The 12,197-nt window shown below is 33.9% G+C and overlaps 2 protein-coding genes across 2 annotated transcripts; both read left to right on the top strand.

The window, feature by feature from the left end:
* Positions 1-350: 350 nt before the first annotated feature.
* LOC114285404 (putative 2-oxoglutarate-dependent dioxygenase AOP1) lies at positions 351-2,648 on the top strand. Its single transcript, XM_028228440.2, has 3 exons — positions 351-1,131; positions 1,229-1,550; positions 2,223-2,648. The coding sequence occupies exons 1-3, from the start codon at positions 755-757 to the stop codon at positions 2,466-2,468; spliced, it is 945 nt and encodes a 314-aa protein (XP_028084241.1). The 5' UTR covers positions 351-754; the 3' UTR covers positions 2,469-2,648.
* Positions 2,649-5,192: 2,544 nt separating this feature from the next.
* Positions 5,193-8,578, top strand: LOC114285409 (deoxypodophyllotoxin synthase). Its single transcript, XM_028228445.2, has 3 exons — positions 5,193-5,870; positions 5,953-6,274; positions 8,236-8,578. The coding sequence occupies exons 1-3, from the start codon at positions 5,497-5,499 to the stop codon at positions 8,473-8,475; spliced, it is 936 nt and encodes a 311-aa protein (XP_028084246.2). The 5' UTR covers positions 5,193-5,496; the 3' UTR covers positions 8,476-8,578.
* The last annotated feature ends 3,619 nt before the right edge of the window (positions 8,579-12,197 follow it).

The following is a 12,197-nucleotide window of genomic DNA, read 5'->3' as shown; positions in this document are numbered from 1 at the left end:
TTATTGTAATTATACAATAGTATGTACATATAATAATAGTGTTATATACAATTATATAATAAGTATTCATTGAAGAGTATCCGACACATATCATATATCTTTGTCCGAGTGTCAAGTATCCAATACGGATATTTGATTTATTTTAAAGAATTCATGTAACATAGGTGAAATGATGGTAATAAAGACTTCCTAATGAATTTGTATATACATAGTCGTTGTCTTTAATTATTCATATTTATACCTGGTAGATACTTATTGGAATACTTAAGATTAATTTTAAATGCCAGCTATATGCACATCAAAGCTAATTTAAATTATATATCTCACTCACAAGCCCTAACATGATTCTTGAAAATTATTGTATGCACCCTTCAATTTCAGTGGACCACAGACAAAATCACCATTTTGTTTGTCCTTAAAACTCACAATAAAATATACTCTTACCTCTGTTACTCTGTATCACTAGTGAAGCTAGGGACAATTTGATTTGGTAGCTCAAGCGCTATGCAGTCAAAATCTCAAAAATATTCCAATTCATAAGCATCCAAGCCCCTAAAAAATGTAGTGCCAAGGACCATGAATCGGTCAGAATACTATAATTTGAATTGCATATCTTCTTAGATATGTTGTTATTATGAAACATAAGCATAAATAAAGTCCCTAACAAACATGAAAAATATAAGTAGTGTACCCCACAGTTGTTCCTTGAGAACCTTCAAACTTGCTAGGTGAGGAAATGAACTCAAACTGAACTATGGGTTCCCTAACAAGTCCCAAGCTTCCTGTTATAGACTTCTCTGAGGAAAACTTAAAACCGGGTACAGAATATTGGTCATCAATACGCAGCGAAGCCGTGCGTGCTCTTGAAGAGTATGGCTGTTTCATAGCAACATATGACAATAAAGTCCCCTTGGATCTTCACAATGCAATTTTTCGTGCATCGAAAGAATTGTTTGATCTCCCCACAGAAACCAAAATGACAAATATTTGCAAAACACCTTCCCATGGATATGTAGGGCAAGAACCCCTTGTTCCTCTCTATGAAGGTTTGGGAATCGAAAATGCAACAACTTTTGAAGGAGCTCAAAAATTCACCAACCAGATGTGGCCCTCGGGAAATGATTTTTTCTGGTATAGTTTGATCCATTGTTTAATCTTTTTGGTAGAAATTTTATTTTCTTAATTATTTGTTTTACTTCTATAGTTTCTTGTTTTTTCTTGTACCCAGTGAAACCGCACTCTTGTTCTCAAGGCTTTTGGCAGAGCTTGATCAAATGGTAATGAGAATGGTGTCTGAAAGTTATGGTATAGAGAATGATTATGAGAATCTCCTTGGAGCGACCTCCTATCTTCTTCGGTTTATAAAATATCAAGGACCCCAAATGAATGAGAAAAAATTGGGGCTCATCCCTCACACAGATAAAAGCTTTATGTCAATTCTCCATCAGCGGCAAGTCAAGGGTCTGGAGATCAAAATGAAAGAGGACGAGTGGATTCTTATTGATCCGTCACCTTCATCTTTCATTGTCATGGCAGGTGATGTATGCATGGTGAGTAGGTTATCCTTTTTAAAGATATAAAGGGAAGATACTCGAAAAGAACACATTTAAGAACTATTTGAAAACTAAAAGCTACGACTAGATTGTTCATTTGACAGGTTCTGGCCTTCCATGCCCTGCATTTATCTTAGATAATTGTATGTTTTGATTGCATTACTATCCAAGAAGTCCAAAAATCGCAAGAAAATTTGACTATGCTAATAAATTTAGTTGCTAAATTTTCTTTTCTTTTACTTTTCTTTTTTGAGATTTATTTAGTTATAAACCTAATTTCAAGGTTTAGATAGAAGCATATGGCAAACCAATAGCAGGATCTTGTTGACTAGCCAGACCATTGGCACAGTTTAGTTGTAAAGAGTTTAATGAAATCTAGATGTTTTTACATCCTCTTCATTGCTAGTTCAGCAATGCTATGTATCCAGAAAAATGTACAGGATTTGAAAGTATGATGTAAATTTAATTATGTAGCGTGAGTCACACTCGTAATGAATCTGATCCACACATTTAGGTATTTTTCTAAGCACTTCTGGGTATTTTTTGAATGCATAATATTGTTGTTGCTATTTTTTATTCAATTTAATGATCTGTTTGGTTAATTTTCTCTTTTCCTCTCCTCTTCTCCTCTTAAATTATTTCCTCTAATGGATGTTTTGCATGGCTTAGGCATGGACCAATGGAAGAATAGAACCTCCTTTTCATAGGGTCATTATGCAAGGGAATGAAGAAAGATACTCCCTCGGGTTCTTTACCTTCATCAGGGATCTCATCGTACAGACACCAAAAGAGCTAGTCGATGACAAACACCCTTTACAATATAAGCCGTTCGATCACTACAAATTTATCGATTTCTATTACACAGATGAAGGAAAGAGATCGAAGTGTTCAATTAAAGCTTACTGCGGCGTTTGAGACCACCTCCTATGGTCTAAAATAATTCTGCTGTATTTCTATATGCATTTATCTTTATGGCTTTTTGTTGGGACATGACTTGTTATGTCATGATTGTGTGCTTGTTTACTGAATGTAAAATTCATAGCTAGGTATGGTTGCTGAATATCAAGTCCAAATCTACCACCAAGTATTCCTTAATTCCTTTGATAGTTTTCAAGCAACATGCCTTCTGGACTAGTATCAGATCTGCAATTTCTCTACATTCAAGCACTTTTTTGGTTGAAGATTGCCTCAATTCAAGCTAACCATAAACTCCGCACTGCAGCAAAGAACAATGTTTCCTTAATAACTCTTTTAAACCTATTTATAACTCATACCAAACCACCACATCAATAAAATTTTGAAGTCACCTGAACAGACCCATAGTAAGCCCCACCCTCACTACTTAAAGCAATGACTCCATGTCTTCTAGGAATAATTACATAGCAGCAAGACATGCGACACATTCTCCTTTTCATTACCACAAATCAAAGACACAACTGAAGCATTATCATTACAAACTGAAATATCCTCCAAAACAGCATTCTTATACTTTTGACAGTAAAAAAAGTCCAGGGAAAGACAATTTAATGGAGTTTCCCTAAACCAAATATTATTCCAAAACTTTATTTTCTTTTCTGATCCAACCACCAGTCTCAAACCATTTTCAAAAACTCACTGATTTCAGATGCATCATCTCCCATTGATCAAATCTCAAAGCATACATTTGAGACTCTTCTATTAATACCCGAATAAGGCAACCAACATTCAGAATTAAATCCATACTTTTCACACAACACCTTCCCCCATAATGATTTTTTGTTTTTTCTGTCATAAATCTCACCACCATTTGGTAAGAAAAGCAGAAATCTTTTACCTTCAATTAACAGATACCAAGGCCACTGAACTCCTTGGCAGTCATGACCCTCTCCCCCGTTTATAGAATGAACAAGTAACCAGAACAACCACAAACAATCATAACTTGGAGGAACTTTACTCTGAACTGTATTGATAAGCAACTCAAAACTGAAGAGCTATAATACTTGCAACCTTATTTACAATACTTGAGAAATTCTAAGTCTACTAAAGCAATTCTAGTCACAAAATTGAAAGCTGAACAATGAAAATTCACCGAAATCCATTGTAATCATAGATTCACAGCAAAACTGTGAGTATTGGGCCATTTCGAATTGAACATGATTCTTTTGGAGCAGATCCGATTGGAAAGTCTCCGAAATTACCATTTTGCCACCCAGCGATCAAAATCCTCCAAATACTCTATAAACAGCAGCTCTGTATCACAAATCTCTTGGTTCCAGGCTAATATTTTTCCCCTGTCAAAAAATTGCCAAGTGCTTTTGTGATATTTTAGCAAGGATTTTTATGTTTCCTCACAACTGTATTCGATCGCTAGTATGCCCGCCAAAAATTATTTCCTACCAAAGGTTAGTGACAAAGATTAGTGATGAATTATGGTTTCTGTTTTCGCTAAAGAAAACTTTTGCAAGAAGAGAAAACATTGTTTTCTGCGCTGTAATTACTTTTCATCCCTAATTCTTTTCTTTCATTGTCAAAAGTCAAATTTCCTCTTTTATCAATCAACTATGATTTAAATGAAAGTGATTATATTGTGGTGATGAGGATAGCATAACGTTGAAGCTAGATGACTTTTCTGTTGTGACTTAGAATTTCTCCCAGGAAGTCACTGATGTGCTAGACCTGGATATGCTTTCACCATTACCATTGCTACCAAATATAAAAGCTACACTCAATTCTTGGTTCAGTGGAACAAATAATCAAATTCTCAAGATGAATGCATTACCACTCAAGAACTCATGAAACGTGATGAGTTACTTGGAAAGATCTAACCTCAAACTCGAAGCCGAGTGAAATGAGTCATTATCAAGCAAGGTAGAATGATGCAACAACATAGTTGCTGACTTGGTCTAAGTTGTAATTTAATTTCTTTGAAATATGTTTTAATTTTTTATTTGAGTTATGAATATGTCTTTTGGTATTTTGACTACTTATTAACTTGTATTGCATCTTGGAATTGTATTTTGACATATTTTGTCATTTGTAAGATGTGTTGGAAGTTGTCTAGCATTAAACAGGAATCATAAAAAGGGCCACTTTTGTATTACATATAAATATCTTCAATAATACTATGCTGACCACATTTTCTTACCATGAGAAATGGAATAGAAGGATTTCACTTCTAAAATATTTCTCCATAAGAACCCTTGCTTTGAATGAGTGATTTGTCAAGTGCTTAGTGCGCAGCTTGGTCGTGTCAGGTGACATCCACGATTAGCCATGTAGATTGACGTTTGGCAACCCCAGGACTATTTCCTACTCTTCGTTGAGACCTTTTGGTTTTGGCCACCGTTGTGCCTCCAGTCAGCATCAATTATAGGAGGGGACCATGGGCCTCATTTGCCCTCCCCTTATTCTTTCCGTCTCTGTGGATATTGATAGAATGACACCTACAAATATTACAATCTAATTAGTTCATTGTCATGTGTGGGGATTAAACTGAACTTTCATGTACCTTTGACAACTTAATAAAATGCTTAGATGACTATAATAACAAAACCAGATATTGACAAGCATGTCTTTGGTAGCGCAAATATTATATAAAAAGCAAAACATAATTTAAAAAATCACTAATTATTGCAGGGCCATGGCCCCTTCTGTATTTTTGTATAGATATTGATGCTTTTCTTTGTATTTACAGTATAATGATGCCAATGTGCTTATTGTATTTTTGTAAAGATACCAAAATGCATAAGGTAGAAATTGTTATTGCCCCAGCAAAACTACAACTGCGTATTTTAAAGAAGACCTATAACATTACGTAGATTAGCAAAAGGACTTGTTTGGCACTAGGCAAATAACAATCTAGTAGTACATAAGGATTTACTGATACAAATATATAAAGAAGTATAAAGCACCCATTCATCAAGAGCTTTGGAACTTTTCTAGCAAAACTTCCATTCATAGAATCATGTCTTCTCAAACAAAGGCCAAGCTCCATGTTATAGACTTGTCTATGGAAAACTTGAAGCCTGGCACAAATTCTTGGTCATTGACATCCAATGACGTCTGCCATGCACTCGAAGAGTATGGCTGTTTCATAGCAAGGTACAATGAAGTCTCTTCAGAACTACATGATGCCATTTTCCAAGCATCAGATGAGTTGTTTGATCTGCCAATGGAAACCAAAGTCCTAAATGTCTCTGATAAACTTGGCTTTGGCTATGCTGGGAACTACAAGTCCATGCCAATCTTTGAAGCCATTGGCATTGAAAATGGGGCGACCATAGAAGGAATTCAAAGTTTCACCAATCTCATGTGGCCCTCTAAAAATAACAACTTTTGGTATAGTATGATCTGCTTAAGAATTATTAATATGTTTTTATTTTTAATTTCTATTATTTCATTTTGGTTCTTTTGTTGTCAGCAAAACTACAACCTTGTTCTCAAAGCTGCTATCAGAAATAGGCAATGCAGTGCTGCGAATGGTATTTGAATGTTATGGCGTAGAGAAGTACTATGACTCCCACATTGAATCTACCACACACCTTCTGAGATTCATAAAGTACCGTGCATCCAAAATGAATGAGAGTCACATTGGCCTGCATCCACATACAGACAAGGACTTCCTGAGCGTACTTGACCAAAATCAAGTTAAAGCTTTGCAAATTGAAACGAAGGATGGCGAGTGGATTGAATTTGAGCCCTCACCTTGTACTTTTGTAGTCATGGCAGGTGATGCGTTCACGGTGAGTTGAACTATAAATATGGTAGTGCAAACAATGAATTTAATTACTTCGAAAATCATTTTTGTGTTTCCATGTTTCTAATCATATGACAGCTTTGCTTTCTTTGGATCCAAACTCACATGGTTTATGGGTAGACAAAGGATTTTCTTCAAAATAATTGAATGAAATGATGACAAGAGTAAACTAGTTAACTACTTTTTTGAGTTTTTAATGAGAGAAAGAAATTATGTATCAGCTGATAATCAACTTGATTTCAATTTGATCTTCTGGTAATCTATTGTCAGTGATTTGCATACAAGCACTTGTAGGTTCTAAAGTGGTTAAATGGAAGCAATAAAAACTTGAATATAATTTTACTCCCAAGGCTACCCATAAACCATCCATTTTTGTTGAAACAATAGACACACGTCTCTTTGACATAAAGAGTCCAGTGCACAAGGCTCCTATCGTTCTACATCTGGGGAGGAGAAAAAAAAATAGGAATAAGAAAAAAAGAGAGATTCAAAGAGGGAAGTTAAATAACGATGGAGAAATTAGTTCAGTTAAAATTACCAATTAACTTCATTATTCTTCTTCATTTGCAACTATATTTTTTAATTAAACAAAAAGAATATATTGATGTAAACCCTAAGTAGTGCAAACACGGACACATTACACGACATTGACACACTAACACAAAAAAAAAATTAAAAAAAATGTAAGACACGCACGTGAGAGACGCATAAAAAATATATAATTTTATATATTTATTATATGTCATATATAAGAATATTTAAGTCAAATATAATTATTTTTAAAGTCTAAAGGAGGATAATATATATGAATTTTACATTGCTTTTATATTATCATTAGATTCCAAGTTATTTTATTCAAACTTGTAATGTGTTTCATGGTGTCTAGATGTTAGAAACTGTCCAACGAGTGTCTTATCGTGTTAATGTCCTGTCCGATCGGGTGTCAAACATGACACTTTACCATCATATAAGTATTTGTGCTCCTTAGTGTGAACCAAATGAGTAAAATGAACTATCAATACATCAATACGAGCACATCGAACTAGATTGGCACATACTCTAGGCCAATCATGTGCAAATCCAAAGCCCTCAAATAAAAGTGGGCAAGGAACCAACAAACACCCAAAAGCAAAAGGTAAATCCTACCTTCACTATCCCCAAATAACCAACAACCAGAGTATACCACGAACTGTAGTAAGTCTAGAAAATAAAACAAACATCAAAATCTAAATCAGCAAATTTTTTCATCATGATTCATGAGCCCAAATCAAAAGAGCTCTCAATGCTAGCAGCTAGCAGCTAGCAACTAGCAATTAGAGAACAAAACGTCATAAAGCCACAAGTGGAATAATGAATAAATAAGCAGTTCATAATTGTCCCTAACAGTGTGGCCATCACTACCCTTTCTATATACCCAAAAAGAAAACAAAAAATATTTTTAAAAAAATGTGCTTGCAGTATTGGTTGATGAATTTTTTTCTTCGCAATTATGTTTATTCCGTGTTTTTGTTTTTGAATGTTGAGTAGAAGTTGATTTATATACCAAAACCAAGCACAGATGGATGTAGGATTTTAATCTCAAGAGAATGAATGTCTATACATACAATTAAAAATTTTGCAGAGTAAATTAAAAATAAATAATACTACTATAATAAGGGGGTTTATGAAACTTCGGACTGGGCAGTCGGCCCACCCACCGTCTTTAGATCCATCCCTGATGCCAAGAACATGAAATTTTTTGACTGAACTTTGGGGACAAGAAGACTAAAGTTTGCAAATGATTGTGATGGCTTGGCTGCACTTTTAACATCCTGCTCATTGGTAGTTTCCCAATCCAAATCTTTGAGTAAATAGTTATTTGCAGATCATGTCCATTGTGTTCGTTATTATGTAGTTTGAATTGTAATACATAATTGTTCAAAGTGATGCATATTTTGGTTGGCTTAGGCATGGAGCAATGGCAGAATACATGCTCCTTTTCATCGAGTCACCATGACAGCGAATGAAGCCAAGTACACTATCGGGCTGTTTATGTTCATGCGTGAGATGGTGGAAACACCAGTGGAGCTCGTTGATGAAGAACACCCCTTGAGGTTTAAGCCGTTTAATCAATTTTCGTATCTTCAATATTGCAACGAAGAGGGAACCAAATTCAAATGTCCTCTTATAGCCTATTGTGGCATTTGATTGACCTTGCACTCTGGAGACATTTATGTTTCCATATGCTTGGAATTGTGAAATATTTATCCAACTCTAGGATATGTAGCTGTTTGGGTGTCTCTATGTTAAACTATGCTTGAATTGGTTGTTGTTTGAATGTTTTATGTTGACATGCATGAAATCCATAACTTTTGCTTGTAACATGTCTTATTGTTGGCCATCTAAGAATTAATTTATAAATTGCTCTTGCATGAATAATTTGTCTATCTTTCTTTGGTTAAATAGGCTGCATTCAAGAAAGGATTCAGTTTCTCTCCAATTCATAGGAGAACTAGATTCATTCAGCCTAGTCCATTGGGGCCATCAGAGTGCCTATTTCAATGATCTTATCAGTTTGAAATTTAAGTTCTTATGCATAGATCATCCAAGAAAAAAGGTAATCTGATAATGATAGCCACATTTTGATCATATTTGTTTTCAAATAAAGAGACGGTATTCTTAATATCATACTTGTCATCCATTCATTTCAAAACAATATGATGAAGTCATGTTGATATCATTATCAAATCAATCTGTTTTTAACATAGATGAGCTATGCAAGAATTTAAAAAATAAAAATAAATTAGAAAGAATCAAATTATCAAAATGAGTCCTGTAATGGACTCAAAGCAGCAGATTGGATGCTTCCTATCCAATTTTTGTCAGGACTTGAGACAATCTCCTTAAAGAAAATCACAAGTTACATCGATCATTCTCAAAACATTTGTGTATACCACAATATACATATAAGGCCTCTTCGAAACATTTTCAACCATATGGCAACATTAAATCAAGTCACCACACAGGCACACACAAAAGTGTTTGGTTTCATCAAAACTTCTGGAAACTTATATAATGCAAAATATCTTGTCTAGTACAATCTGTAGCTCATGCAATTTGGCCAACCAAAAATCCCCTCAAAAATAGAATATAGATTTTTATTTTATTTGTTGGTAAATTAAAATTTTGTTCAAACCAAGCAAACCAATAATTACAATAAAAAAATGTGCCATACTCCATGCCATCAAGCAAGAGTAAACCAAAACATTCCATGGCAACTACCACCAGGCTTTCCAAAGCCCACTGCCAACAAAAGCACACTACCAACATACCTCACAAGGGATTACAAGAAACAATAACAGCAAACTGCAGAAAAACATTTCTTAAGAATTCTAGTAGAGATTCCAATCCAAACAAAGTTGGCAATTACTGAAAGTATTCTCAACTTTTCTCCAAGCACTCACTCTAGTCCTAAAACCATTCATAATTTTGAATATTTCCTCTGGTCCCAAAGTTTTTCGCTTAAAAACTCTAGCATTTCTTTCAATCCCCAAAAAGTATATAGAGTGTGCTACTAATAAAGGAGTTATAACTAAAAGTTTAAAAAGTCTAAAAAAAAAAAATTGAAAGTTTAAAGGCACAAAGAAAACCTATGATGGCAACACCTGATTGTGGATGTCTATCTATATAAAAATATTGGGTTAGTTTGCTCATCATCATCCAAAAGAGCGCGCAATAAAAATATATATATACACACATCAAAAACATGTTCGCTAATTTCTGTTTGATTATAATATAATTATCAAAATTATAATGGTGCATATTATGCTTGCTTAATTAGCGTGGAGCAACAATAGAATATACACATGCTCCTCACCAACCTCACCAAGGAGTCATTATGAGCAGGCTCAAAGTGATATACATATATAGGATGGTGAAAGCACTAGAGATTAGCTTGATGGATGAGGGGCTCCCTAATTAGACGTGATATCTAAATTTGAGTCACTAACCAGAATTTATATCTTCACCCTATCAAGGCAGAAAATGAAATAATTAACCAAGTACAAACACATCTTGACTTGTGCTTTAATTCAAACTGCAACTGTTACCTTGATAAGCTCCAGAACATGATCCCAAATAGTAGCTTTATTTTTAAACGCAATGTCCTTGTTATTGAAGATAGGGGAGAGTCTTGCAGGAATTTTGGCCAACTAGACTAGCCATTTATATCAACTAATTGATTTAGTAATATAGAAAGTGCAAAAACTAGCTTAACTAGAAGCATCATGAACGGGAATGAAACAAGATACTCCATTGCAATGATTTCATTAGTTAGCAAGATGATACAAGCAGCAGAAAAGCTGGTAGATGATGAACACCTGTTACAATATTAGCAATTTGATCGAGTAGAATTACTTAAAATCTATCACACAGAAGTGGGTTACAAAGCAGAGAACACTGTTGAAGCCTACTGCGTTGTTTGATGTATAAAGAAGATTAGCTAAAATATGTTTTTGTGATGTCTGAAGATGTCTGAATCCCTGTCCGTTGCTGGCTACGTTCTCTTATGATATTGAAGCTCCACGAACTTGTCATGTATAATATGCTGCATGTAAAGCTTTTTCTCAATAAAACTTGAGTTGCCAGTGTGTTGGGATATTAGTTCTATACACGGTTATAAGTAACGGTGCCACCACAATGGTAATGGTGGGTTGCGGGGTGTAACAGTCATAGTGTGACAGTGACAGCAAACAAAATTGTGAGTCTTTTTCTTCTTTACACAATTTCAAAAAAAAAACTCATTGATACATATGTTTTCATTTCAGAATCACCTTGAATAATAGGATTTAAAAGGGTTTTTAGTTGGTTTAGTTTCGTTTTTTAGCACCATCTAATATATATACTAATTTTTACACTCATTTTAAGTCTCTGAATATTTTTCCTTTTGTTGGATGTATTAATTTTCTTTGTTAAATTAATTGTACTTATGGATAATTTATCCTTGTTTTGCCAAAATAAAAAGAGAAAAAAAATCATGGAGCATGTTTAATATTGATATGTCTAGAGTCATAAACAAAATTTATGGTGCAATATGCCAACATACTAATGAAAAGTACATAACATGATATCCAAGCTTTGTTCAATAAATACAACCTAAAACCAAATAGATCTTATGCTAATAATCAAGGAGTCAAGTAAAAAAAATAACAAAAACTTCTTGGGGAAAAAATAAAAATAAATAAATAAATAAACAAGTGAACTAATTTTATCTAGTATTAATAGCAATTCAAATCTTGTAGAACTTGAAGATTGAACACTAAAAGGATGTAAGATCTACCATTTCGTAACAGTTCTATATGGCTTTCGTGTAATGTTAGCAATTGAAAATAATAATAATTTAATGAGAAAAATAGCAATACTGCAGCGCATGAATTTGAACAAGCTGCTTGGCACTTGGATTGGAAGTTAGCCTCCTTGGTGCAAGGATCTTATGCAGAAAAATTGTAATCCACTTTGATGCAGAGTATACAAAGCTCAAGGAAGACTAAATTCAAAGAAGTGATAATATTTGGACATTGGCATAATTTCATAGAGAAACTGATAGAAATCTTCTAAAATTATGTTTCTAGTATTATTAAAGTCTTATTTTATTATTATTATTATGTTTTCTAGGATTTTTAAGGTTAGGAGTATTTTGGTAATTTTATATTTGCTAGCATAGGTCGTATGGGTCATCCATGAGTCGTCTTGTGGGTCAAGTTATTTAATTGAGTTTTATTTATATTTCTTATTTGGTATTAAATTAGTTTTGGAAATCTAAGATTTTATAATAGTTTCCTTTTTTTGTTCTAGTTGGTTTAGGAAGTCTCCTAATCCTACATAAAGCCTTGTAATGCTTATAATTGAGGGAGTTGATATTTTTATAAAAA

Source organism: Camellia sinensis, chromosome 15 (genome assembly GCF_055761805.1).
Source record: "Camellia sinensis isolate YWXY chromosome 15, ASM5576180v1, whole genome shotgun sequence".
Classification (NCBI taxonomy): domain Eukaryota; kingdom Viridiplantae; phylum Streptophyta; class Magnoliopsida; order Ericales; family Theaceae; genus Camellia; species Camellia sinensis.
Note: the sequence above shows the minus strand (reverse complement) of the source record. Positions and strands in the feature narration are given on the sequence as shown.